Source organism: Schistocerca serialis, chromosome 2 (assembly GCF_023864345.2).
Source record: "Schistocerca serialis cubense isolate TAMUIC-IGC-003099 chromosome 2, iqSchSeri2.2, whole genome shotgun sequence".
Lineage (NCBI taxonomy): Eukaryota > Metazoa > Arthropoda > Insecta > Orthoptera > Acrididae > Schistocerca > Schistocerca serialis.
In genome coordinates this window covers 666,488,764-666,515,615 of record NC_064639.1, presented here as the reverse complement: position 1 = coordinate 666,515,615, position 26,852 = coordinate 666,488,764, and the positions used below count along the sequence as shown (strand labels likewise).

The window sequence follows — 26,852 nt, the reverse complement described above, 5'->3', positions numbered from 1 at the left end:
ATGAATAAAGTAAATATTCATATTGTATCCCACCTCAGCTTATCTAACATCGTAAGAAACAACCTTTTATCACATCCGTTCTCTGAGAGGGCTAGGACAAAGAAAAAAGTGTAAAAGGCAGTAGTGAGACACTAGCATTTTTCATAAAACAAAGTTTTATCATAAATTAGTAACAGAACATCTTTGGGAGTGGAGAACTGTGATACTAACCGTGAGAGTACGTGTTATTATCGTTTTTTTTTTTTTTTTTTTTTTTTTTTTTTTTTTTTTTTTTGTCTGTATGGGTTTCTCTTGAAAAGTCTGATGAACTTCTAGAGCTCTTTCTAAATGATTTTTGTCCTGCTGGAAGCAGGGTATGGTCTTGAATTGTTCTTTGTACGTCGTAATTTTGTGACTGAGTCTTGTGAGAATCTTTGAATATGCCCATAAAATTTTGCTATCTTCGTTTTTTGATGTCTGCCGAGAGATTCGATAGTTTTTCTGATTTTCTCAGGACTGGATTCTGCAGCCATCTTCTCTTCTTTTCGAACTGAATATCGTTTTTAGAATATTGCTTTCTTCTTGTAGGACACCATACCTTCCAGATGACTTTTTATGTGCAGAGCAAGCACTTCGCTATCATACAAGAATTTGCATGTCTTTATATTATTTTAAGAGGTGTGAGGATGTTCTATAAAGAACGAAATCGATAATCATCATTAACAAAACTCATCGAACTACAACAAAAATTATTAGGAAACAATTGTCAAAGATATATATTTCTACTTATATTTCTACTTGATGTCATGGCAAGTTTCCATAAACAACGATAATGCTCTCGTTATTAAAAACGAGGTGCTAAATACCTTCATTTCAGGGTGACTGTATAGGAATTATTATTCAGAGATGGGCAATAGCACAAAAAGACATAAAAAATATTTGGCTCGCATCAGTAGGCAGTGGAGACAGAATGGTGCATGAAATATGTAATGTGTAAAAACCAGTCTTTCTTTTCCTATTGTAAGCCAGTAAGTTAAGAAGGTAAATTTCCGCGTTCTGGCCCCAGAGGCCCAATCGGACTCCACCGACCGCCGCGTCGTCCTCTGCCAATGGCATCATTAAATGCTATATGGGGGACATATGGTCAGTATACACCTCTTTCCAGTTGCTGGCGGTTTTCTTAACGTTGCAACCGGTACTAATTGGTCAAGTAGCTCCCAAGTATGTCTCATGATGCTGAATGCACCCTGTACCAGCCCTCATACCAAGGAAAATATCTGTCCCTCCTAGGTCAATAAGCCGCGCCAAACATTCAGCTACGGACGCGGACGTGTGGTTTAAATAAACTGGTATATATCGGGGAGAAGACAGGGACTATGATAGTGGTTGCCGATATTTAGTCTTATAGAGGTGGTCTGATTCAAAGAATAAAGATTAAATCTCTGAAGGCGCTTGAATGTTGAAGAGAATTATGCACGAAAGGCTGCCATTAGGGCAGATATGAGTGATTCTTCCTGATTATCCGGACGATAGTTGTTTGCCGAATTTGTGGGTGTGTAAAGGAAAGATCGACACAAAACAGGTTCTAGAGGTTTAAGACTCGGACATTATGATGATGGTGGTATTAGAAAGGCGACGCTGAGGGTTGTCACCGTTATCAGAGCATCAGCCACAGAAGTGTTGCTACAAGTGACACTAATAGGAGTCACTTAGGAACGAAATAAATAGGAAGTGCAGGGCAGCTAAGGTAAAATGGCTGCATGAGAAATGTGAAGAAATGGAAAAAAAATTGATTGTCGAAATATAGCGTATAGAAAAGTAAAAATTATAAGCATGGGCGATAACATAAAGAGTTCAATGGGAATTCGACCGGTAAGTGCAGAGGAGACAGCAGAGAGTTATAAGGGTAGATTGAAGAGCTCTATGAGGGGGAAGAAGTGTCTCATGAGACGACAGAAGAAGAAACAGGAGTCGAGAAGGAAGAGATAGGGATCCAGTATTAAAACCATAATTTAAAAGAATTTTGAACGACTCAAGATCAAGTAATGCAGAAGGAATAAACAACATTTAATCGAAATTTCACAAAGTGACAAGAAAACGACTATTCACGTTGGTGTGTAGATACTGGCAATATACCGCCAGTTTTGCGGAAAAACATCATCCACACAATTCCAAAGATATCAAGAGCCGACAAGTCCGAGAATTACAGTAAGCTTAACAGCGCATGCATTCAGGTTGCTGATAAGTATAATACACATAAGAGCGGAAAAAATTGAGGATCTTTTAGATGACGAGCAGTTTGGCTTTGGGAAAGGTTGAAGCACTAGAGAGGCAACTCTGACGTTGCGGTTGATAATGGAAGCAAGACTAATAAAAAATCTAGACACGTTGATAGAATTTGTCGACGTGGATAACGCTTTCGACAATGCAAAATGGTGCAAGCCGTTCGAAATTCTGTGAAAAATAGGGGTAAGCTATAAGAAAAGATGGGTAATATACAATATATACAAGAACAAAGAGGGAACAATAAGACTAGAAGACCAAGGACGATGCGCTTGGATTAAAAAGGCGTAGTCTTTCGTCTCTACTCTTCAATGTAAACATCGAAGAAGCAATGATGGAAATAAAAGAAGGATTCAAGATTGCGATTAAGATTCAGTGTGACAGGATATCAATGATAGGATTCGGTGATGATTTCTTTATCCTCAGGGAAAAAATGGAATGAACAGTGTAATGAGTACAGAATATGGATTGAGAGTTAATCGAAGCAAGACAAAAGTAATGGGAATAATTACAAGAGCCAAGAGGGAGCAATAAGACTAGAAGACCAAGGTAAATGCGCCTGGGTTAAACCGGCGCCGGCCGGAATGGTCGAGCGGTTCTAGGCACTTCAGTCTGGAATGGGAGAACGCTACGGTCGCAGGTTCGAATCCTGCCTCGGGCATGGATGTGTGGGATGTCCTTAGGTTAGTTAGGCTTAAGTAGTTCTAAGTTCTACGGTACTGATGACCTGAGATGTTAAGTCCCATAGTGCTCAGAGCCATTTGAGCCATTGAAAAGGCGCAGTCTTTCGTCTCTACTGTTCAATGTAAACATTGAAGAAGCAATGATGGAAATAAAAGAAAGGTTCAAGACTGCGATTAAAATTCAGGGTGAAAGGATATCAATGATAGGATTCGGTGGTGACTTTTTTATCCTCAGGGAAAAAATGGAATGAAGAGTGTAATGAGTACAGAATGTGGACTGAGAGTAAATCGAAGCAAGACAAAAGTAATGAGAAGTAGCAGAAATGAGAACAGTGAGAAACTTAACATCGGGATTGGGGATCATGGACAAAGATAAGGAATTCTACTACCAAGGTAGCAAAATAACCGATGACGGACGGAGGAAGGAGGACATCAAACGCAGACTGGCGATGGCAAAAAGGGCATTCTTGGCCAAGAGCTGTCTACTACTATCGTATGATTAATATGAAAAAGAAATTTATGAGAATGTACGTTTGGAGCACAGCGTAGTATGGTACTGAGACATGGACTGTGAAAAAATCGGAGCAGAAGGGAATCGAAGCCTTTGCGATGTGGCGCTACAGAGGAATGCTGAAAAACGGAATGGGAAGGTTCTGCGCAGAATCAACAAGGAAAGGAATATATGGAGAATTTTGAAATTTGTGGTAAGGTCGTATGGGACCAAACTGCTGAGGTCATCGGTCCCTAAGCCTACACACTACTTAATGTAACTTAAACTAACTTACTTCTAGATAAGCTCAAATGGTTTAAATCATACCTAACTGGAAGAATGCAGAAAGTTAAAATTAACAGTTCACATAATATGAAAAAAACTGGTGCTTTCTCGACCTGGGGAACAATCAAGAATGGGGTGACGCAAAGTTCGGTCTTGGGTCCTCTGCTGTTCTCGTATATTAATGACTTGCCATTCTGTATTCACGAAGATACAGAGCTGGTACTTTTTGCCGATGATAAAAGTATAGCTATCACACCCAACAGACAAGAATTAACTGGTGAAATTGTAAATGATGTTTTTCAGAAAATCATTAAGTGGTTCTCTGCAAATGGGCTCTCATTTAACTTTGACAATACACGGTACATACAGTTCCACACAGTAAATGGAATGACACCATTAATAAATATGGACTTCGATCAGAAATCGGTAGCTAAGGTAGAATATTCAAAATTTCTAGGTGTAAGCATTGGTGAGGGTTTGAACTGGAAGAAACACACTGAAGATCTGCTGAAACGTTTGAGTTCAGCTACTTATGCTACTAGGGTCACTGCAAATTTTGGCGATATACATCTCAGTAAATTAGCTTATCACGCCTATTGTCGTTCTCTGCTTTCGTATGGCATCATATTCTGGGGTAACTCATCATTGAGTAAAAGAGTGTTCATTGCACAAAAGCGTGTAATCAGAATAATTGGTGGAGCTCATCCAAGATCCTGCAGACACTTATTTAAAGAGCTAGAGACCTTCACTGTAGCCTCACAATATATATATATAGGGTGTTACAAAAAGGTACGGCCAAACTTTCAGGAAACATTCCTCACACACAAATAAATAAAAGATGTTATGTGGACATGTGTCCGGAAACGCTTAATTTCCATGTTAGAGCTCATTTTAGTTTCGTCAGTATGTACTGTACTTCCTCGATTCACCGCCAGTTGGCCCAATTGAAGGGAGGTAATGTTGACTTCGGTGCTTGTGTTGACATGCGACTCATTGCTCTACAGTACTAGCATCAAGCACATCAGTACATAGCATCAACAGATTAGTGTTCATCACGAACGTGGTTTAGCAGTCAGTGCAATGTTTACAAATGCGGAGTTGGCTCAAATGGCTCTGAGCACAATGGGACTTAACATCTATGGTAATCAGTCCCCTAATGTGGAGGTGGCAGATGCCCATTTGATGTATGGATTAACACGGGGCAATAGCCGTGGCGCAGTACGTTTGTATCGAGACAGATTTCCAGAACGAAGGTGTCCCGACAGGAAGACGTTCGAAGCAATTGATCGTCGTCTTAGGGAGCACTGAACATTCCAGCCTATGACTCGCGACTGGGAAAGACCTAGAACGACGAGGACACCTGCAATGGACGAGGCAATTCTTCGTGCAGTTGACGATAACCCTAATGTCAGCGTCAGAGAAGTTGCTGCTGTACAAGGTAACGTTGACCACGTCACTGTATGGAGAGTGCTACGGGAGAACCAGCTGTTTCCGTACCATGTACAGCGTGTGCAGGCACTATCAGCAGCTGATTGGCCTCCACGGGTACACTTCTGCGAATGGTTTATCCAACAATGTGTCAATCCTCATTTCAGTGCAAATGTTCTCTTTACGGATGAGGCTTCATTCCAACGTGATCAAATTGTAAATTTTCACAATCAACATGTGTGGGCTGACGAGAATCCACACGCAATTGTGCAATCACGTCATCAACACAGATTTTCTGTGAACGTTTGGGCAGGCGTTGTTGGTGATGTCTTGATTGGGCCCCACGTTCTTCCACCTACGCTCAATGGAGCACGTTATCATGATTTCATACGGGATACTCTACCTGTGTTGCTAGAACATGTGCCTTTACAAGTACGACACAACATGTGGTTCATGCACGATGGAGCTCCTGCACATTTCAGTCGAAGTGTTCGTACGCTTCTCAACAACAGATTCGGTGACCGATGGATCGGTAGAGGCGGACCAATTCCATGGCCTCCACGCTCTCCTGACCGCAACCCTCTTGTCTTTCATTTATGGGGGCATTTGAAAGCTCTTGTCTACGCAACCCCGGTACCAAATGTAGAGACTCTTCGTGCTCGTATTGTGAACGGCTGTGATACAATACGCCATTCTCCAGGGTTGCATCAGCGCATCAGGGATTCCATGCGACGGAGGGTGGATGCATGTATCCTCGCTAACGGAGGTCATTTTGAACATTTCCTGTAACAAAGTGTTTGAAGTCACGCTGGTACGTTCTGTTGCTGTGTGTTTCCATTCCATGATTAATGTGATTTGAAGAGAAGTAATAAAATGAGTTCTAACATGGAAAGTAAGCGTTTCCGGCCACATGTCCACATATCATATTTTCTTTCTTTGTGTGTGAGGAATGTTTCCTGAAAGTTTGGCCTTACCTTTTTGTAACACCCTATATATATAACTTTGGCTCAGAAGGGAGTAAATTATGCTGCCACAAAAGTCTTTGGTCACTTACCTAATAGCATCAAAAGTCTGACACATAGCGATATAGCATTTAAAAGGAAATTAAAAGAATTTCTTAATGGTTCAAATGGCTCTGAGCACTATGGGACTCAACTGCTGAGGTCATTAGTCCCCTAGAACTTAGAACTAGTTAAACCTAACTAACCTAAGGACATCACACACATCCATGCCCGAGGCAGGATTCGAACCTGCGACCGTAGCGGTCTCGCGGTTCCAGACTGCAGCGCCAGAACCGCGCGGCCACTTCGGCCGGCTTTCTTAATGGCAACTCCTTCTACTCATTAGATGAATTTTTGGGTATAGTAAGTGGGTAATTTCCCCAAACTCCAAAAAAAAATTAATAATTTAAGTGTCATGTAATATTTTATGTAATGTAATACCTTGTATAGACACCTTTTATTAACCTGACACGTTCCACATCATTACGAAGTGTCGTATTCATCATCTATGGAACAAGTACTAATCTAATCTAATCTGGAAAACACACACAAACCCATGCCCGAGGAAGGACTGGAACCCCCGACGCGGGGAGCCGCACGGGCCACGACAAGACGCCTCAGACCGCGGCTAGCCCGCGCGGCACGTAGAAAACACTGGCAAAAAGAAGAAGAGAGAGGGTGACTGGATAGCTAATAAAACACCAGGGAGTAACTTCCGTGGTAACAGAGGGAGCAGTACAGGCTAAAATCTGTAGTTCATGAGAGAGACTGAAATAGATGCAGAAAATATTTAAGGACGTAGGTTGCACAGGTTGGCACAGGAAAAGAATTCGTGGGTGGCCGTATCAAACTAGCCAGAAGACTGATGATTCAAAGAAAAAAAAGTATTATTTAGCAAGATGCTTTGTACCGAGCGATCAAGAAGTCAGTATAAATTTGAAAACTTAATAAACCGCGGAATAATGTAGATAGAGAGGTAAAAATTGACACACATGCTTAGAATGACATGGGATTTTATTAGAACAAAGAAAAAAAAACAAAAAAACAAAGTATTGCTAGACGCGTGAAAGATCTCTTGCGCGAGTCGTTTGGTGATGATCGTGTGCTCAGCCGTCACTTTCGTCATGCTTGGTCTCCCAGGTCCCCTGACCTCAGTCCGTGCGATTATTGGCTTTGGGGTTACCTGAAGTCGCAAGTGTATCGTGATCGACCGACATCTCTAGGGATGCTGAAAGACAACATCCGACCCCAATGCCTCACCATAACTCCCGACATGCTTTACAGTGCTGTTCACAACATTATTCCTCGACTACAACTATTGTTGAGGAATGATGGTGGACATTTTGAGCATTTCCAGTAAAGAACATCATCTTTGCTTTGTCTTACTTTGTTACACTAATTATTGCTATTCTGATCAGATCTGTCGGACATTTTTTGAATGTTTGTATTTTTTTGGTTCTAATGAAACCCCATGTCATTCCAAGCATTTGTGTCAATTTGTACCTTTCTATCTACATTATTCCGTGATTTATTCAGTTTTCAAATTTATACTGAGTTTTTGATCAGCCGGTGTATTAGTATGTTGGCATTATACAAAGGAAACGAAGCAGCACAGACAGCACCTCCCACCCATCTGTGATGATGAGCAGGCTGCTGTCGGCCGGCCGGTGCTTGACCCAGTTGATGACGGCACTTGTAGCCCCGCGCTGCCCTGATGGCCCGCCGCCGTCGCTGAGAGATGTCTCGACGGGAGGACGTCCGACAGCCGGCGGCCCTCTGATGGATGCGCTGTCCCGTCACAGCTGTCCGGGCGCCAGTAATGCACACAGCGGCGCGCTGCGTGACCACCGCCACTGACGGCGAACTTCTGTTTACACGCGCTGCGCTGTTTACAACTCTCACAGTGGCTGTCGTAAAGGTGCCGTGAGCAGTACGCCGTAATTACGTTCCGCAACTGATAAGCGGACATATCAAAAATATACTGTCGACCGGCCACGATTTTCAACATTCACTCGGAATTGGCCTTGATATTTGATCAGTAATCACGCATTCACTGACATGCTGTCCTTTCTGCCCTGTATACAGACGGTTCATTTCCTCTTATGTGTCTACCGTAGTTAATTTAATTACCTTACTCAAACTGCCATGGCTGACTGGAGCGTTAGCCGGCCGGAGTGGCAGAGCGGTTCTAGGCGCTACAGTCTGGAGCCGCGCGACCGCTACGGTCGCAGGTTCGAATCCTGCCTCGGGCATAGATGTGTGTGATGTCCTGAGGTTAGTCAGGTTTAAGTAGTTCCAAGTTCTAGGGGACTGATGACCGCAGATGTTAAGTCCCATAGTGCTCAGAGCCATTTTTTTTTTTTCAAATCAAGAAGCATAAAACTTAACGTAAAAATTCCGAAAGATAAGCCTGTTCATTTCTATTAATAAAATACAAAACCACTCATCAGAAAATAACAAAGTTTACAAAAAATGACCTGCTGGTAGAAAGGCAATTTGGCCCGTCGAATTCACAGTAGTCTTAACGTCGTACGGTTCACAAATGCTGAACATCTCTTAACGACCAGTGGCGCTATTGACGTCCACTTTCATTACATCGCAAACAAACTACATAATATATCTTTGAACATAATACAATCCGTTTCCTGAAACACGCATACTTCCATAAGCTAGCGGTAGAACATACCCAATAAGAAACTGACAGTAGCGCTTTCTGCACAACTTTTAAATCTCGTGCAGAAAAGTGGTAAGATCAGTCTTTTAAGGTGAGGCGCAATAATTCCAATAAATTATTATAAGGTCAAGTGAGACATGTAAAGCATGTCTAATCCCGCCTCACAAATATAAGCTGAACTTTAGCCCTAACTCAAGCCTTACGTTTACTTGACAAGCATTTCATTAGCTCCAGCATTAATCTTTCAGACTAAGAAGCACAAGTACAAGCGTACACGGTAAATGTCAGTAATACCTGACCAATACATTGCCGTAAAAGAGCCTCCGCGCCCGGCCCCATTTTTTTACATCACCCACGGCTGAAACAACGTGAAACTTCCCCTCGCATTACTTGGGTCATTCTGCAAGCACGTTCACCCCCGGACTGAAGACAACGCTTCGTGTCAGGCCATCCTGTAGTTTCTGTTCACAAAAACTAGCCAACCAGAGGCCAGGAAAAGTAATGTTTCCTCATAAGGACGTGCTCCGTACAGCCAATTGGAAGTGACAAAACGTATTTCTCGGTCGTTCCGTCGGATAGCCCATAGACTTATCGCGTGATCACAGCGCAGCATGTCTCGCAAAGTTGAGTTTATCCCATATTCCACGAAATTACATCTTTGATATCCCACATTACTTTGATGGAACGGTTGTCTCCAAATGAACTAACCTCATGTTTGAAACTTGACAGATCTTAGCATATGCGTGATACACCAAAACCGTTAAACCTTGTACTTTTGGACGCGTAATACATCGATTCCTCGATATAAGCCTTAGGATGTATATATGTTGTTTGAAAATAGATTGATATTAGGAAAAAGCAGTTAATACAGCTTTTTTCACTGAAAAATAATGGATGTCTGCCTGCAGATATCCGTTTTTTTTTATTTCAAAATGTCCAGTTCCGGGTACTGTCGCCCATTTTCAGATTTTTGAACGGCCAATAAATTAAATTGGGAAAATTATTAAGCTTTGTAAACATTGATTAGAGCCCAATTGTAATTTATTTGTTGCTTTACAGATCTAAAGGTGGGCACCACTGCCCGTAAACAAAATTGGCTCTGAGCACTACGGGACTCAACTGCTGAGGTCATCGTCCCCTAGAACTTAGAACTACTTAAACCTAACTAACCTAAGAACATCACACACATCCATGCCCGAAGCAGGATTCGAACCTACTACCGTAGCGGTCGTGCGGTTCCAGACTGTAGCGCCTAGAACCGCTCGGCCACACCAGACGGCGCCCGAAGACGGTCATTTTGAAATAAAAACAGTTAATTTTGTATAAATAAGGATAGCGGTTAACTCTGTGAGAAGTACGTCCAGATTGATGAAGGTAGTGAAAATAGCAGCAATTGTTTTAATACCGTATTATCTGTAAAAAAAAGTCAAGAACAGGGTCACCTGCAATTTCATCTCTAATTTATTGGCTACCGGTTTCAGCGTTACAATATGCCATCATTAGGCTCTCTGTACCACATAGCAGCTGCATTTCCTCAGTGACAACAGTACGTATGTCACATGTGAAAATAACCGGACTTCGCGCCAGCTTCCGTTCACATTGCGTTTGCACACAACCTGGAGCTTGGATGAAGTCTAGTTATTGTCACATAATACATTCAGCCGTATCTGGTGTAGAGATCCTGACGTTGACGTATTGTAACGCTGAAACCGGTAGACAATACACTGGGGTTGAAATTACAGCTTACGGTGGTCTTGACATTTTTTACAGGCATATCAGCTGTTGTCCCATCACTTAATAAAGCACGGACGGATGCACCCCAGTTACACCGTATTACTTGTTCTCTGTGTCAGCTGCACGACATTACAGTACAGCAAGTGTTGTATCCCTGCAGGAAGCTGCCGACCGCACCAGCTGCTGCACCAGCACAGCCACAGCCGGCTGTCGTCGGGGAAGTCCCGCGATGACGAGGCGGACGGCCGGCGCGCCAGCTCGCGCGGCATCATCCCCAAGGCCAAGGTCAAGACTGTCAAGATGACCTTCGTCATCGTCTTCAGTAAGTCCTAGGAGTCAGCATCGCTGCGCTCCACGTCACCTTGCAATGCTCCTCAGTGACTCACAGTTCTTCCTTTACTGTACCTCTCTATTTGTCAGAACATCATTTTGTCTCCATGAGATAAATTCTGGATATTAGAGTAGACTGAAAACATACATTAATGAAGAATTGAAGAGAAAAGTAGTGTGCACATTAAATATACCCTTGAAGCAGATGCAGTCGGCAAGGAAATCCTACTTCCTTTCGGAATTAAAATATTACACACCTAAGTGCCCCAACGACGTATCACGTCAATGTTTACTGACAAAAGAACGATCATATGGGATGTAAAATAAAATTTGTTACTGGACTAAAGATTTGTTGGTACGGAGAACGCGACATGTTATTTTAAATGGAGAATCAACGAAAGAAGCAGAAGTAATCTGCGGCTTGCTCCCATGTGCTTATACTGGGACCCTTTCACTTCATTTTCTAGATTAATGTCTGACAGACAATGTTAAAATAACCTCAGATTCTTTTTACGTGACGCAGATAGCTATCTGAAAAAATCTGCTCGAATATTAACTCAGATCTACGCAAGAACTTAATGTGTTGCAAAAATTAGCAGTTTTCTTTAAATGTACAGACGAAAGAAATCTCTTACTATGGGGGAGGAACTATATAAGCTGCAACTACGTGTACTGATTCAATGCAAGGGTCGCCAGATGCCTGAGCATCACTGTTGAAAACAAAACAAACAGCCACAGTTGACGATCCACAGCTGTACGAAATACTTCGAAATAGTTCTCTGACTGAGAAGCCTTGAAATCAGCTGTGTTAAGTATAGGTTTAGTACCCATCGCGCCAGGTACGTCTCCCAGTCCGCCACAAATTTTCATATTTCGCTATTAAGTAGTAAAAACTAAATAAAGGAATATATCCACGGCTTGCAGGCTGATTTGAAGTGGAATTGTCATAAGAAATTATGAACCTCACAGATAAGTATGGCAGACGGACTTGGTTAATTTATATTCAAGTGACATAGGGTTAACTAGGTACCAAAATGATATCAAAAGCAATTCGATTGCTTCACATTTATTTCACAAAGGTCTACACACATCGGGAAAACTAAATACGACGAATGTCTTCGTTCGAAATAAGAAGAAACTCATGAGGTATCAAATTGTCTCAGTTACAAGTAATAGACATTGCTTGTCAATACATGGCAGCGTTCATAATTCGATTGTTGCACTGTGTAAGGTCTAAGGCACAACAGATCCTCAAAATGACGATGTTATTTTCCACAGAAGCAGAAGTAATCTGAGGCTTGCACCCATGTGCTTATACCGGAACCCTCATTTTCTAGATAAATGTCTGGCAGACAATGTTATGAGTGACCTCAGATTATTTTTACATGAGACGGTTAGCTATCTGAAAGAAATCTGCTCAAATACGAGTTAACTCAGATCTGCGCAAAAACTCAATATGTTGCAAAAATTAGCAGTTTTCTCTACATGTAGAGATGAAACAAATCTCTCTCTCTCTCTCTCTCTCTCTCTCTCACACACACACACACACACACACACACACACACGAAAGTTTAATTAATCCCATTGGTTAGACCTACTCTTAATGCAAGATACAATGCACTCTCAAATATATCCATATCAAAATTTCTCTGTCATGCTCGACAAGTGTTATAATGGTATCGCCACATCTAAAATGTTCAAAGTGTGTAGTCATTTCGATCTGAGGGTAATTATTGATGGTTAATAGTAAGAACTATCATTCCTTCATGATTTTGTGAGTTTTCCAGTAATTTTTCACTTGAGTAACCAACTATTTAGAGGAGGAAGAAGATAATCTATCATGTTCTATACTAGAAGAATATAATTGATGGTACTGATTGGCAATTATTGCTTTTCATTACAAATAATTGGGACTAGTCGACGTTACGACTTTCAACAATATTTACCAATTGTAACCATGGTGCCAAGGCTCTATAAATGTTTCACAAACAGTATTTCCTGTAAAAAGCTACTGAATAGTATACACATGTAATAAAAATATGCGATGTGGAAATATAACACTAATACACATAGCATAGCCAAAAGAGAAACACTGAGCTAATGCCATTCTAGGAAGGAGGAAGAAGGTGTTTCAACGATTTTATTGCTATGTACTACTTACGTATGATACTTTCGAAATAAGGAAATAGAAATTTTCCTATGATTACATACATCTAAATGCGATCAAGTATAGTGCCGGCAGAAGACAAAGGTGAAACACCACCAAAGATAATGGTGCAAGACAGAAATAGAAGATCTGTAGTTTGAAAATAAAATCTTTTCCACCACAATCAAATTATAATTAATAGAGTACAAAACACACACAGGTTGTATACAAGTATAATTACAGATCTCTGATTGGAAACGAAACTTCGAAGTTTGCAAGAAAATAAAATTCTGTTATTTCTCAAAATATGTAAGATTTCAAACACAAAATACACATTGTACTAGTGTTATACGTTAAACGTCCTATAAGATTTAAAAATAAATTACAAACTGCTTGCAAATCGTTACTACTAATAAAAATGTTTAGGTTAGGTATCACATCTTGTTAATCCACGAAGTACGATTGTTGTGCCACGCTCTGCAAGTGCAATGAACCCCTCAAATTAAATAGAGTTGCATCTAAATTGTCTGTGTAACTTATTAAAATACGGTCATCTCAATAAATGTCACTAATGAAATGGATTACACATAAGTAGACGATTGTAGTTTGGCATTGGTACCGTGTATTAACTTCGTCAAAATGCATACATATTGGTTCCATAACATTGCAAAGAACACATGAGAGCAAATAGTGATCTAACTTCCAGCCCAATGGACGCATGTTTAAAACAATTAGCGTAATAAACAATCTTATACACCAGGAACATCATACGCTTGCAAAGACCAGTTTCAGGTAGTTCACCATTCATCCATACTCCTTCCCATGCTTGGAATGCACCTAGCTGAGGAATATGTTCAAAATGTCCGTCAAAAACAAATACTCTTTGCTGATAAATCAGGCCAGCCGGTGTGGCCGAGCGGTTCTAGGCGCTACAGTCTGGAACCGCGCGACGCTACGGTCGCAGGTTCGAATCCTGCCTCGGGCATGGAAGTATGTGATGTCCTTAGGTTACTTAGGTTTAAGTAGTTCTAAGTTGTAGGAGACTGATGACCATAGCAGTTAAGTCCCATAGTGCTCAGAGCCAGTTGAACCAGCTGATAAATCAAACAGCGACAAAAACTTGTGGGAAGATGGAGCCATTGAAACATGTTTCCCTCTCACTATTATCACCTTACCCAGTCTTGGTTCGATCGGTAATATAGAAAATATGGAGCTCATGTAGATAAATAGCGAGGGTTACTATACTTTAATTACTTTACAAGGGAATCCAGCTATTCCCTTTTACCATTCAAAAGATGTCAGCAGGTTACCATAAATAGCAGACTTTTATTTTTTAGCCTTTTTGGCAGGGTAACAAATAAGAAAACAAATGCTCTTGTACAAAAATGTTCATTGTTATGATTATTGTTATTATCATGCATATATATTTACACACAGAAAACAGCTCTTTCCTTATGTTCTTTGGGTGAAGTTTTAATAACAGGCAGCTTAATTTGTAACTTATAATTTAAATCTGCATCCAATTCATTTAATTCTTACCCTGCACAACCTAAAAAAACCGAAGAACGCTTTTCCGACTTCTAATACACATATAATTTTTTCACATGAACTATCTTTCATACAGCCTTATTGAGAAGCCCCATTCCTCCTTCCAATTCTTCAAGGTGTGAGCATTTGGGAATTTTATTACCTGTATCACAATACTGCTAAAGCTGTTCATGTATTCTTGGTTCCACATAACCAACTCTTCTCTTACGAACTCTTGCAGATTTTCCATATAGAACTCTAACAGTTTCATGGGTTATGGGGAGTACACTTATCAGCAACTGTATTTCTTTACCATACTCAAGGGTATACATCGTACAATGTTTGTACTCCTTGATATCTGTTGCAACATCTGTATTTTCAGTTTGTTCTGAAATATAGTTTTTAATTGTTGTGACATATATCTCGTGCCATTGATGGAACATGAAAGGTATACATACAACCAAGTAACGATGTTTTAAACATCTGTAGGACCACCAGAGTAATTTTTCCATGGAACATGGGAAGTATACTTATTACAAAACTAATTTCTTCTTGTGTAGTGTGGAAGCATACTTACCACTAAATTAATTGTTTTACTACTTATGTAGCAGCCATGTTTTGGCAGTACGCTGTACCAGTTGTATGAAAACTGCTACAAAAACCAGGTTCTATTTGTCGTGAAGTAACACCAGTGTCAGTTGTGAAGCTGGAACACATTGCCTCGTTTGTATAACAGAAAAATGGAAGTATACTTACCAACATAGTTTAACAGATCCTAAGAAGGTGAATGGAAGTATATGTAGCACTATAGTTTCTACTCCTATAACCACATAAATAAAATTGCCAAAAAAAAAATATAGACAGTTGATCACTACTACACTCCTGGAAATTGAAATAAGAACACCGTGAATTCATTGTCCCAGGAAGGGGAAACTTTATTGACACATTCCTGGGGTCAGATACATCACATGATCACACTGACAGAACCACAGGGACATAGCCACAGGCAACAGAGCATGCACAATGTCGGCACTAGTACAGTGTATATCCACCTTTCGCAGCAATGCAGGCTGCTATTCTCCCATGGAGACGATCGTAGAGATGCTGGATGTAGTCCTCTGGAACGGCTTGCCATGCCATTTCCACCTGGCGCCTCAGTTGGACCAGCGTTCGTGCTGGACGTGCAGACCACGTGAGACGACGCTTCATCCAGTTCCAAACATGCTCAATGGGGGACAGATCCGGAGATCTTGCTGGCCAGGGTAGTTGACTTACACCTTCTAGAGCACGTTGGGTGGCACGGGATACATGCGGACGTGCATTGTCCTGTTGGAACAGCAAGTTCCCTTGCCGGTCTAGGAATGGTAGAACGATGGGTTCGATGACGGTTTGGATGTACCGTGCACTATTCAGTGTCCCCTCGACGATCACCAGTGGTGTACGGCCAGTGTAGGAGATCGCTCCCCACACCATGATGCCGGGTGTTGGCCCTGTGTGCCTCGGTCGTATGCAGTCCTGATTGTGGCGCTCACCTGCACGGCGCCAAACACGCATACGACCATCATTGGCACCAAGGCAGAAGCGACTCTCATCACTGAAGACGACACGTCTCCATTCGTCCCTCCATTCACGCCTGTCGCGACACCACTGGAGGCGGGCTGCACGATGTTGGGGCGTGAGCGGAAGACGGCCTAACGGTGTGCGGGACCGTAGCCCAGCTTCATGGAGACGGTTGCGAATGGTCCTCGCTGATACCCCAGGAGCAACAGTGTCCCTAATTTGCTGGGAAGTGGCGGTGCGGTCCCCTACGGCATTGCGTAGGATCCTACGGTCTTGGCGTGCATCCGTGCGTCGCTGCGGTCCGGTCCCAGGTCGACGGGCACGTGCACCTTCCGCCGACCACTGGCGACAACATCGATGTACTGTGGAGACCTCACGCCCCACGTGTTGAGCAATTCGGCGGTACGTCCACACGGCCTCCCGCATGCCCACTATACGCCCTCGCTCAAAGTCCGTCAACTGCACATACGGTTCACGTCCACGCTGTCGCGGCATGCTACCAGTGTTAAAGACTGCGATGGAGCTCCGTATGCCACGGCAAACTGGCTGACACTGACGGCGGCGGTGCACAAATGCTGCGCAGCTAGCGCCATTCGACGGCCAACACCGCGGTTCCTGGTGTGTCCGCTGTGCCGTGCGTGTGATCATTGCTTGTACAGCCCTCTCGCAGTGTCCGGAGCAAGTATGGTGGGTCTGACACACCGGTGTCAATGTGTTCTTTTTTCCATTTCCAGGAGTGTATAATATGATGCCAAAAATATTATCTTCGCTGAATTTCTAAAAAAATCATACAAAAGAGTTAAGTTTTATGTTTGAGAGAACCAATGATTGTTGAAAGTAGTTACTCTGTTGGTTTTAAACTCTGCAAACGTCTTTTCTATTGCTAGAAGCACAATATCCAGTCCATACATTCAAGTACAATGTAACTATCCTTTTTAAGCAGATCCAAATGGTGATTGATATTTATAATCATTTAATAGAGTGAAAGTCCATGGATGCACTGATTTCTGTGAGTATTCCAACGTGCCACCACTTCGCTTTGATTTCTTTTATTCCCCAGTGCTATGCAAATTTTTCCATACTCTGTGTTTAAAGTAACCTGTTAGCCTTGCTTGCACAACTGCAGTAGCTCCTTCTTTTCCGACATGAGTTTATATCGTTATACAGCAGCGTTTTTGTTACATACCGCAATTTTTATACTTTGTCTTCAGTCACCTCCAGTTTGCAGTTTTCTTATTTCCCCCCCCCCCCCCCCCTACATGTAATACATTAATTGCCCTTAAGGGAGTAGTTTCTTTAATAGGGAATGGTTTGAGTCTGAGTGATACATTTATTCGTTTCTAAATTGGTTAATGGTAAGCAGTAAACACTAAGTGACACGCAGTAAAGGGGAAAAATGGGTAAATTGTAAATGAAAAGTGGTGAACGAGTAAACGTGTAACCTGATAACTGGAACTGTAAGTTAAGAGTTATTTATGCCAGCAAGTAAGATGATGATGATGCAGCAGTGAAAATATTGTACACAATGTTATTCAGAACTATTCGCCAGCTGAGTCAGCAGGTGGCGGGGAGGGATTTCCCCAGAATTTCTTATCTGATATGAATTCTCCCCAAATCAGCAAGTTGTGGAAGCATGGATACCCAGGAATTTCTTATCTTGTGTAAAACACCTACTCGGCTAGTTCGCACCAGTTTCCAGGCGTGCTCCACCTGGCCAAAAGTCGATAACAAATTATGGGGAATCTCTTCCACACCACTTACAGAATCAGCTACCGAATAGTTCTGAGTACTATTACGTACAATATTCATGCATCTACCTCATCATCATCATCATCATTGTCATCATCAGACTTTCTAGCACTATTAAGTCTAAGCTTATAATTCCACTTACATGTTTATCCACTTACCTTTTTAGTCATTTAACCATTCACTCACGTACCTACCAATTTACCCATTTTCTCATATGTACCAATTTACACATTTCATCAGTTACCAATTTACTCTTTCATCCATTTACTCATTAACCCATTTACCATTTATCATTTTTCCATCTATCGTTTTTTCCATTCACGATTTTAAAAAGCATAAATGTACCTATCTCGCAGATTTAAACTATTCATTATTAATTAAACTACTAATTTAAGTGCAATCAGTGTATTACACACACAAAAAGAAAACTAGAAATGGCACCGATCGAAGTCAAGGAAGGAGGAGTGTACGACAAAAATGATTCCATAACAGAATAACATAAACTGTTATTCGAAAAATAAGAAACCGTTGGAAAAATAAGAAACCATTGCGGATATGCAGGCAAGGCATACATATTCTTCTAAACACAGTGTATGGAAAAATCTAGATAAGAATGGGGAATACAAGATACCTGCATTAACTGTTAACATCAATGGAAAGCGAACACACGTGGTATACTCACAGAAAGCAATAATTCCAAGGATATTTCCTATAGCAAATGGCTAGTGATCCACTCTGGCTTCGCACAGGTGGCATAAAATATCTACGGCGGTCTTTTGTTTGGAGGCGCTGGGGGTAATGGGTATAGTTTTGATTAAAAGTCATAAAAGAATGTTAGAAAACTGATAACTTTCAGATAAATTAAACGATTTAAGAATCACACACTACTTGTCGGCGTACTGCAGCGCCTAAATGCGTGAACTGATTGTCCCGCCACAACCTCCTAACAATGAGAGCCATTTACCGAAGACCTTCACGCAGTGGCGAATATAGCATATATTTGGGGGGGGGGGGGGCAGGTTTACTGTAAAGATAAGTTACTTAATTTTAAGTAGACACCTCATGATATTTTGTATCATAACAATGAAAATTTTTGTACAAGAGCATTTGTTTTCTTATTTGTTACCCTGCCAAAAAGGCTAAAAAATAAAAGTCTGCTATTTATGGTAACCTGCTGACATCTTTTGAATGGGAAAAGGGAACAGTTGGATTCCCTCGTAAAGTGGTTAAAGTATAGTAACCCTCGCTATTTATCTACATGAGCTCGATACTTGCTATATTACCGATCGAACCAAGACTGGGTAAGGTGATAATATTGAGAGGGAAACATGTTTCAATGGCTCCACCTTCCCACTAGTTTTTGTCGCTGTTTGATTTATCAGCTGGTTCAACTGGCTCTGAGCACTATGGGACTTAACTGCTATGGTCATCAGCCTCCCTCTGAGCACTATGGGACTTAACTGCTATGGTCATCAGCCTCCTACAACTTAGAACTACTTAAACCTAACTAACCTAAGGACATCACACACATCCATGCCCGAGGCAGGATTCGAACCTGCGACCATAGTGGTCACGCGGATCCAGACTGAAGCGCCTAGAACCGCACGGCCACACCGGCTGGCACTTACCCAAATTAAAAGAGTGAAAACGCAATTGTGAGTATCGTGTTTGGAATGATTCTACTTATAAATACTGGTTTGTTCTGTCATGTATGTATAAACTGTCAACACCCCTACTTTTTTCTTTTTATGTATACATACTTATGTGTTTTACCAATTATAATTCAAAAGCCTGTTTTAAGTAGTTATTGTTTTGGAGAGACCTTACAAAATGTTTACTAAATTGAACAAATGACAATGCAACAAAATTTGTTTTATTAATCGTTTATTGAACTGACAATAAAAAGAATACATTAAATTAAAAAGGAACTTCACTTTTTATGTAGAACCATGTTTAGAAAACAAAGTCCAGGTTTTTTGGTACACTTGCAAACTTATCAAGAACCTCATCAGTAGCTGTAATGTCTCTGTGGATAGAAAGCAAAGCAAGCCCATTGAGTGAACTTTCAGGTATACTTCAGTCTTCTCAGTCTGGAGAAAGTTTGCTCTACAGTTGTGACAGAAATGGGAAGAAATGCGAGTAATTTGGGCAGAGTGTAAATGGTGGGGAAGAAAGTCTTGTCACATTTCTCAAGAGAACTGATAGCTGTTTTTTGGAGATTTGACGGATTTTCCTGATTCCACTTTTCTTTCCACAACATAAACTTACTTTGTACAATCTCTTTATGTGACAAATCGTCTTTGTACGAATTAAAAGCAGTGTCCAATGAACAGAATCTGTTGTGATACACAACTGTGGATGGATGTTTTGTAAGGGTGCAACTGTTTCCTTGTGAGAGTCAAAGCGTTCTTTAAGTGAGTTACAATAATCGTCCAGGTATGGTACATAAACAGCTTGTTGATAGTATTCTTCTTCTGTGGTGTAAGGGACGTTGCTATGTGCTGATTGAAGGCGGCAAATTCTTGGAATCTGTTTTTTAATGTCAAGTTTGGCAGCGAATGTCTTCGCAAGGCTATAAATGAGTCATCTGCATTTGCTGTCTCCTTTGACAGAAAGTGTGAGATACTCACAACATCAGTCAAGGCTTGTGGAAGATCAATATTTTTGTTTTGAAGCTGCTCAGAAAAGTTATGGGTGGCTCATAGCATCCAGCTCAAAACAAAAAGAGTAACAAGAAATGCAAATTGGCTAATAGCACTACATAGAGTGTGAACCTTAGATGTCATGTCACTTAATTCCTCTTCTATTTTGCAAAGGGAGAGAAAGATAGGCTCTAAAAATAAAAGTTCTGAGTTGTACCTTTCTACCCATCGGGTTTCGCACAATGAAATAAGTTTCTTTTTCTTTTGTTCTGGACAACATTCATAAATCATTGATTCAATATTTCTGTTCCTTTCTGTGACAAATGAAAGGATCCACAGATTTCTTTTATGACATCCCTACAGTTTCTTATAGGAGGTATTTTGCTCGCATCTGACAAATACAAATTTAGAGTGTGTGAACAACAATGTGTATACGGGGCCAACAATAGCTTTTCTCTGGTGGAAGCTTGTACTTCTCTGAATTAGCCACTCATTGTGGCAGCTCCATTGTAACCTTGGCCTCTCGTTTTGTTAGGGCAAGCCATAATGTTGACAAGGTCTTCAGTACTGTGTTAGCCAAACCTGCTCCAGTGACGTCATAAACGGGGACGAACGTCAGAAAATCTTCCCTAATTTTGAAAGTTTGTTCCTCTAAGTAACGTACACAGAGAGACAATTGTTCGATTTGATAGATGTCAGTAGTTTCATCTGCTAAAACGGAATAAAAAACAGACTTTCTAACGTTTTCTACAATTTTTAATTTTATTAAGTGACCAAGTGTGTTTATAAGTTCGTTTTGAATGAAAGAAATTGCATACATCGTCTGAGCACCATTGGTCGTTATTTGATCTTCAGGAATATTATCGCCACTGTTGGCTCTGTATTTTAACAACGATCGAAAATTCCCATCATTTTCGTCCGGTTCTTCAAGGTTTATTCGTCCAGAGTCACGATGACCCCTTAGAGCTATTTGCTGCGTCCAGCAAAATCGAATTGTTTGTACTATGTGGATTAACAATTTTCTATTGTTCTCAATATCCAGTCTTCTTTGGGCGTTTACTGGATTGATAACATTTTCAGCTTTTTCTTAACTATAGCTTTTGTGTTTTCAGCAATCAAAGAAAATTTCTTATGATATGATAAGCTCTCATATTTGCTAAATATTTCCCGCCCTCTTTTTTTAAATTGGCAAAAGCCTGAGTAACGAACGCTCCTGCTACTTGGTGGTCTCCTTTCCCTACATTTTCGGTACGGGGAAATAAGACGCAGTACTTACAAAGACATCCAGATTTTTCCGCTGAATAAGCTAACCACGTAAATTCTTCTAGCCACTTCGTTTGAAAAGGTCTTGTATGGTTTGTACGAGTAATGGAGGGAAACTTGTACCCAGGCTCAGGTTTCCAAATATTTTCTAACAAAAAAATTGTTATTTCGTTTGTGAAAGGCTGAACGGAATTGTTTTGACAATAGTTTCCAATATCATAAATATTTTTCCTCATTTGATCACGCCCGCTATCCTCCGTAACTGGAACCACAGTAATTGAGCTCGGAGTAGCGACGTCACTAGAAGCAATTCTTCCAATGCAGCAGGCTTCAGAATTGACACCATCACGCCCATTTGCGCTTTGTCCTTTCGTAACACTTCGGGAGTGTCTCTAATAGGCTTACAGACACTTGGTTTTTTTGTGCAAAACTTTTTAATAGAAGCTTCCCTCTTCATTACGATTGTGATTCACTTACAGCCAACTTCAATACACTGAAAAGTACGTAAACATTAACACTTAAAACTCCACCATACTTCAGTACAAAACAACGATGTCGAACAAACAATAACATATTATTATTACTCTGGATTTACAATGTGAGTACATTTTTCCAGCACCTATTATAGATTACAGTAAGTCACTAATTATTGTTCTCCACTCTTCTCTATTTGTCCATAAATCTTCAGGAATGTTGTTCTTCCTCATTGCTGACTGAACTCCCTGTATCCATGTATCAGGTGGTCGTCCCCTTTTTCTTCTTCCAATTGGTACCCAGTCGATTATGCATTTTGCTATCCTTTCCTGTTCCATTCGTCTAATGTGTCCATACCATTTAAGTTGTTTGTGCTCGATGAAATCAATAATTGAATTTTTACATTTCATCTTGTCTCTGATTACTTCATTTCTTATTCTTTCTCGTCTTGATATTAATGCTGAACGTCTCCAGAAATCCATTTCTGTGGCTAATAATTTTGATTTCAGTTGCCATTTTGTTGTCCACACTTCTGAACCATATGTAATAATGCTCCTAACTATTGTTTTAAAAATCCTTATTTTGTTATCAGTTGTTATGTGTTTGTCCCAGAGAATTCCATTCAATAAAGAGATTGTCGTCTTTCCAGAATTTATTCTTGATCTAATTTCTTCGTCCTGTTTCCCATCATTTGTAATTTTCACATCTAAATATTTATATTCCTCAGTAGCTGTTATTGTTCCCATCCCTTCTTCTAATATTAAGTCTCCATTCACTCCACCAATTACCATGTACTTTGTTTTATTCATGTTTACATTTAGACCTGATTTTTTATATTCTTGAATCAATTTTCTGGTCATATACTCTATGTCCTCATAGTTTTGGGCTATAATCAGTTGGTCATCTGCAAATTGTAACGAGTATATTGTTCTATCATTTATTGGTATTCCCATAGTGTGACATTTTTTCTTCGAATTCTGTAAAGTTACTTCTGTATATATTTTATACAATGTAGGTGAGATGCTACGTCCTTGATGTAATCCTTTTGTGACTTGGAATCCATGTGATAGATATTTACCAATTTTTATTTTTGAAATAGAATTTTTATATAAATTTTGAATTGCTTTAATTATTCTTGGATTTATTCCTATTGATATTAAAGCTTTCCATAAACTGGATAAAGGCACACTATCATAGGCTTTTTCTATATCTATGAATACTAAATGTATAGGTTGTGCCTGAACCATTTTTTTTCAATAATTTGTTGTAGACAAAAGACATGATCAATTGTTGATCTTCCAGCTCTAAAACCTGCTTGTTCTTCAGCCTCATTTTCTTTGTATTCTTGTTCTAACAAATATTTAATAATTCTTCCATATAATCTACTGAAGGTATTGGTCACTGTTATTCCCCTATAATTTTTACACTCATCTTTCGCTCCTTTTTTATGTATCACTGAAATATATCCTACTTTCAAATCATTTGGGACATCTTCCCCATTTAAACATCTTTCGAAAAGGTTTCTTAACAATTCCATTAATTTCTTTGTTCCTAATTTTAATAATTCTGCAGGAATACCTCCAATGCCTGTAGCCCTTCCATTCTTTAAAGATTTTATTGCAGTTTTTACTGTCTCTATTTCCAAACGGATGTAATTCTCTGCTTGTAGATCTATCATTTAATCATATTCAGGGTTTCCCAAGTATTCTTCCCTGTTTTCTGTTAATAAACTTTTAAAATATTTTTCCCAAGAGTCATGAGTAATATATTTAATATGTGTTGTTTCTTTGGAATTCCTTCTTAAATTTTTTATAGTTTTCCATGCTTCTGTGTTTCTTTTACCACCAATATAGGATTCAATTTTTTGACATGACTGTTCCCAAACTTTGTTTTTTGCTTCTGCAACCTTTTTCCGGATTTTCGCTTGTCGTGCATTAAGCTCTATTTTATCTTGAAGATTTCTGGTATTTAACCATTTTAAATATTTTTCTTTCTTTAATTTCACTTCCTTTTTAATTTCTTCATTCCAGTAGTATAATGGATGGTTTGTACGTGTTTCTTCTGTTTCTCCTAAAGCTTCCTTGGCGGATTCATGTAGTTTATTTACAATATAATGATATTGATCTTCTGTATTATCAAACTTTGTTTCTACCAGTTTTTCATCTAATCTCTTTTGATATCAAAATATTGTGCTTTCATTCTCAAAACTATTCAAATTATATTTAGGAATTTTGATTTCTGTTTGTATATTTTCTATAGGGCAATTTCGATTTTCTTCAGTGCTTTTTCCTCTGAAGTGGAATAAAAATTTGGAATTTACCAAATAATGATCGCTAAGAGTTACCCCTCTATATACTCTTATGTCATGTATTTTTATCCTCGTTTGCTGTTTAATTATAATATAGTCTATTATTGATTTTTGATTCAATGTATCTTTATGCCATGTGTATTTATGTATTTCTTTATGTTGATAAAAGCCATTTAATATTTCCAATGAATTTTGTTCACAGATATCAATAAGTCTATTACCATTATCATTTATAACATTTTCTCCAAATGGTCCTATAATTTTATTTCCAATTTTACTTCCAGTTCTACTGTTAAAATCCCCTGCAATAATAATCTCCCTGGTTTTCCTGATATCCTCTATGATTCCATTTAAATTATTATAGAAATCATCCTTTTTACAAATTGGTTCATCTTCGCATATTCCATATACTCCTATAATAGTAATTTTGTATCCATGAATATCAATATTAATTTTAATCAGATTTTCATCAATAGGTTCCCAGTTTGTGACCATTCTTTTGAATTTGTTTTTCATCAATATCGATATCCCCCGTTTTGCTCTTTGATTTTTTGGGACACCACTATAGAAAGGTGTATATGATCCTATTCTTTCAATACCTCGTCCTTTTTTCTTAGTTTCTGGGAGTATAATAATATCTTGATTTCTAGCCTCCATTTCTTTAATCACTTCTCCTACTTTGTTTTGTAATCCTTGTATATTCCATACACCAATTAAGACAGTCCACTTTCTTAGCCTTTTTCGTCTCCTATTATATCCGTCCTGCTGTAATCTTATAGGCTTTTTAACCAGTGAGGTTTTTCCAATGAATGGGGAGTTGGCCCATCGCATTAACCCCCAACCTGAAGGACCAGGTAATTTTTGCTCAAGGTTTTCTTCCCTTAGCCTTTGGTAATCCAATACCTAAACTACAAGGCAGTAGTTGCTAGTTTTGGTCCACCCCGGGTATTTTATTTCCCCGGTACCCTCCATATCTGGTGGGCATTCCCCTATCCGCAACCTGGAGAGGCGCCCGATGGGAGACTAGCAACTCCACGTGGGAACAATAACATACAACAATGAAATATAGACTGTATTGTCGGTTGTCGGTTCGGAGAACTTGGCTCCTGCCGCCGTTCGGTAACTATCGGTAACCGTCGCCGTTGAGGCAAACGCCAACGTATGTGCAATGACAGTGAATAGTGCTACATAAAAAGATGCTATTATATCATTAACTTTATTCACACCACTACAATCACTACATTTGAACAGAAACGTGTTTACAATCGCCTTAACGTAACATTGTTACTTCAGCGGCATTCCTGCTTGAGCAAATAATCTGTATGACGCGAGAAGTTCACAAGCACTGCGCAGCGCTCTCACCCCTCAACATTCCTTACCTAGTAGTTTTCTGTTCCTCTATTACTTTACGTGTCAAAGATTATGTGATATGTATTAATAGTGAGCCAGTATATCGTATATACAATACGCACTTATTAATAAACTAAAACATCACACGTTAGAAGTTTTTGTAACTTTAAGCTGCCAGTGTGGAAATATTTCAACTACCGGAACTTAATCACAAAACTTTTTGTCTCAAACATGGCCGTGGCTCAGACGAGGCTGAGATATACGACATCTGAACAGGATATCTTGAAACCTCTTTCAGGAATTCCTTGTGGAGAAATAACCTTAAATTTTTACACTTACCGAAGGCCAAACAACATGTTTCGAACGACGTATATTGATAAAAAATCAAGTTTCTTTTTGAACTGGAGCAAAGCAGAATCGACGCGATTTAACGGGTATTTTGATATACTCCCTTACGCTTACGGTATGAAATTGCTTTTTTTTTAATCCGTTATACATTCACACTTCGTACAAAAACAGATGGACGAAGAGAAACAGGAATCTGTCACGTCATCTTACGGAAGGTTAACGGAAGCTAACATGAATTCCACAGTATTTTCTGAGACAGAACGGACCCTGAAAGGAACAGAAATATACAGGGGCGGATACGGGCAGTGTGAATTGGCCTTTCTTCCGAACATGGTATAACTGTCCGCATACGTGCAAATCAACCCGAACTGGCACGAACTTCACACCACTAACACCCCACTCCCCTCACCATTATTGGGAAGTATGACTGTCTACCACGGCGATGCCTTCACGCATCGTTCATTAACATAATTCAGATGCCGTACTCATTTCGGGGGGGGGGGGGGGGGGGAGAGGAGGTGGCAGGCTCCCTGCCCCCCCCCCCCTCCCCCCTGCCTCGCCTGTCCCTTATATACGCCCCTGCCTTCGCGGTCGTTGT

At 40.0% G+C, this 26,852-nt stretch overlaps 1 protein-coding gene across 1 annotated transcript in view; it reads left to right on the top strand.

Annotated features, from left to right (window-relative positions):
• LOC126457755 (cardioacceleratory peptide receptor-like) overlaps positions 1-26,852 on the top strand; it is a 338,155-nt gene that overhangs the window by 291,896 nt on the left and 19,407 nt on the right. The window contains exon 6 of the mRNA XM_050094311.1: positions 10,718-10,879. Within this exon, the coding sequence (XP_049950268.1) occupies positions 10,718-10,879 (162 nt within the window). The remainder of the gene's footprint in view (positions 1-10,717; positions 10,880-26,852) is intronic.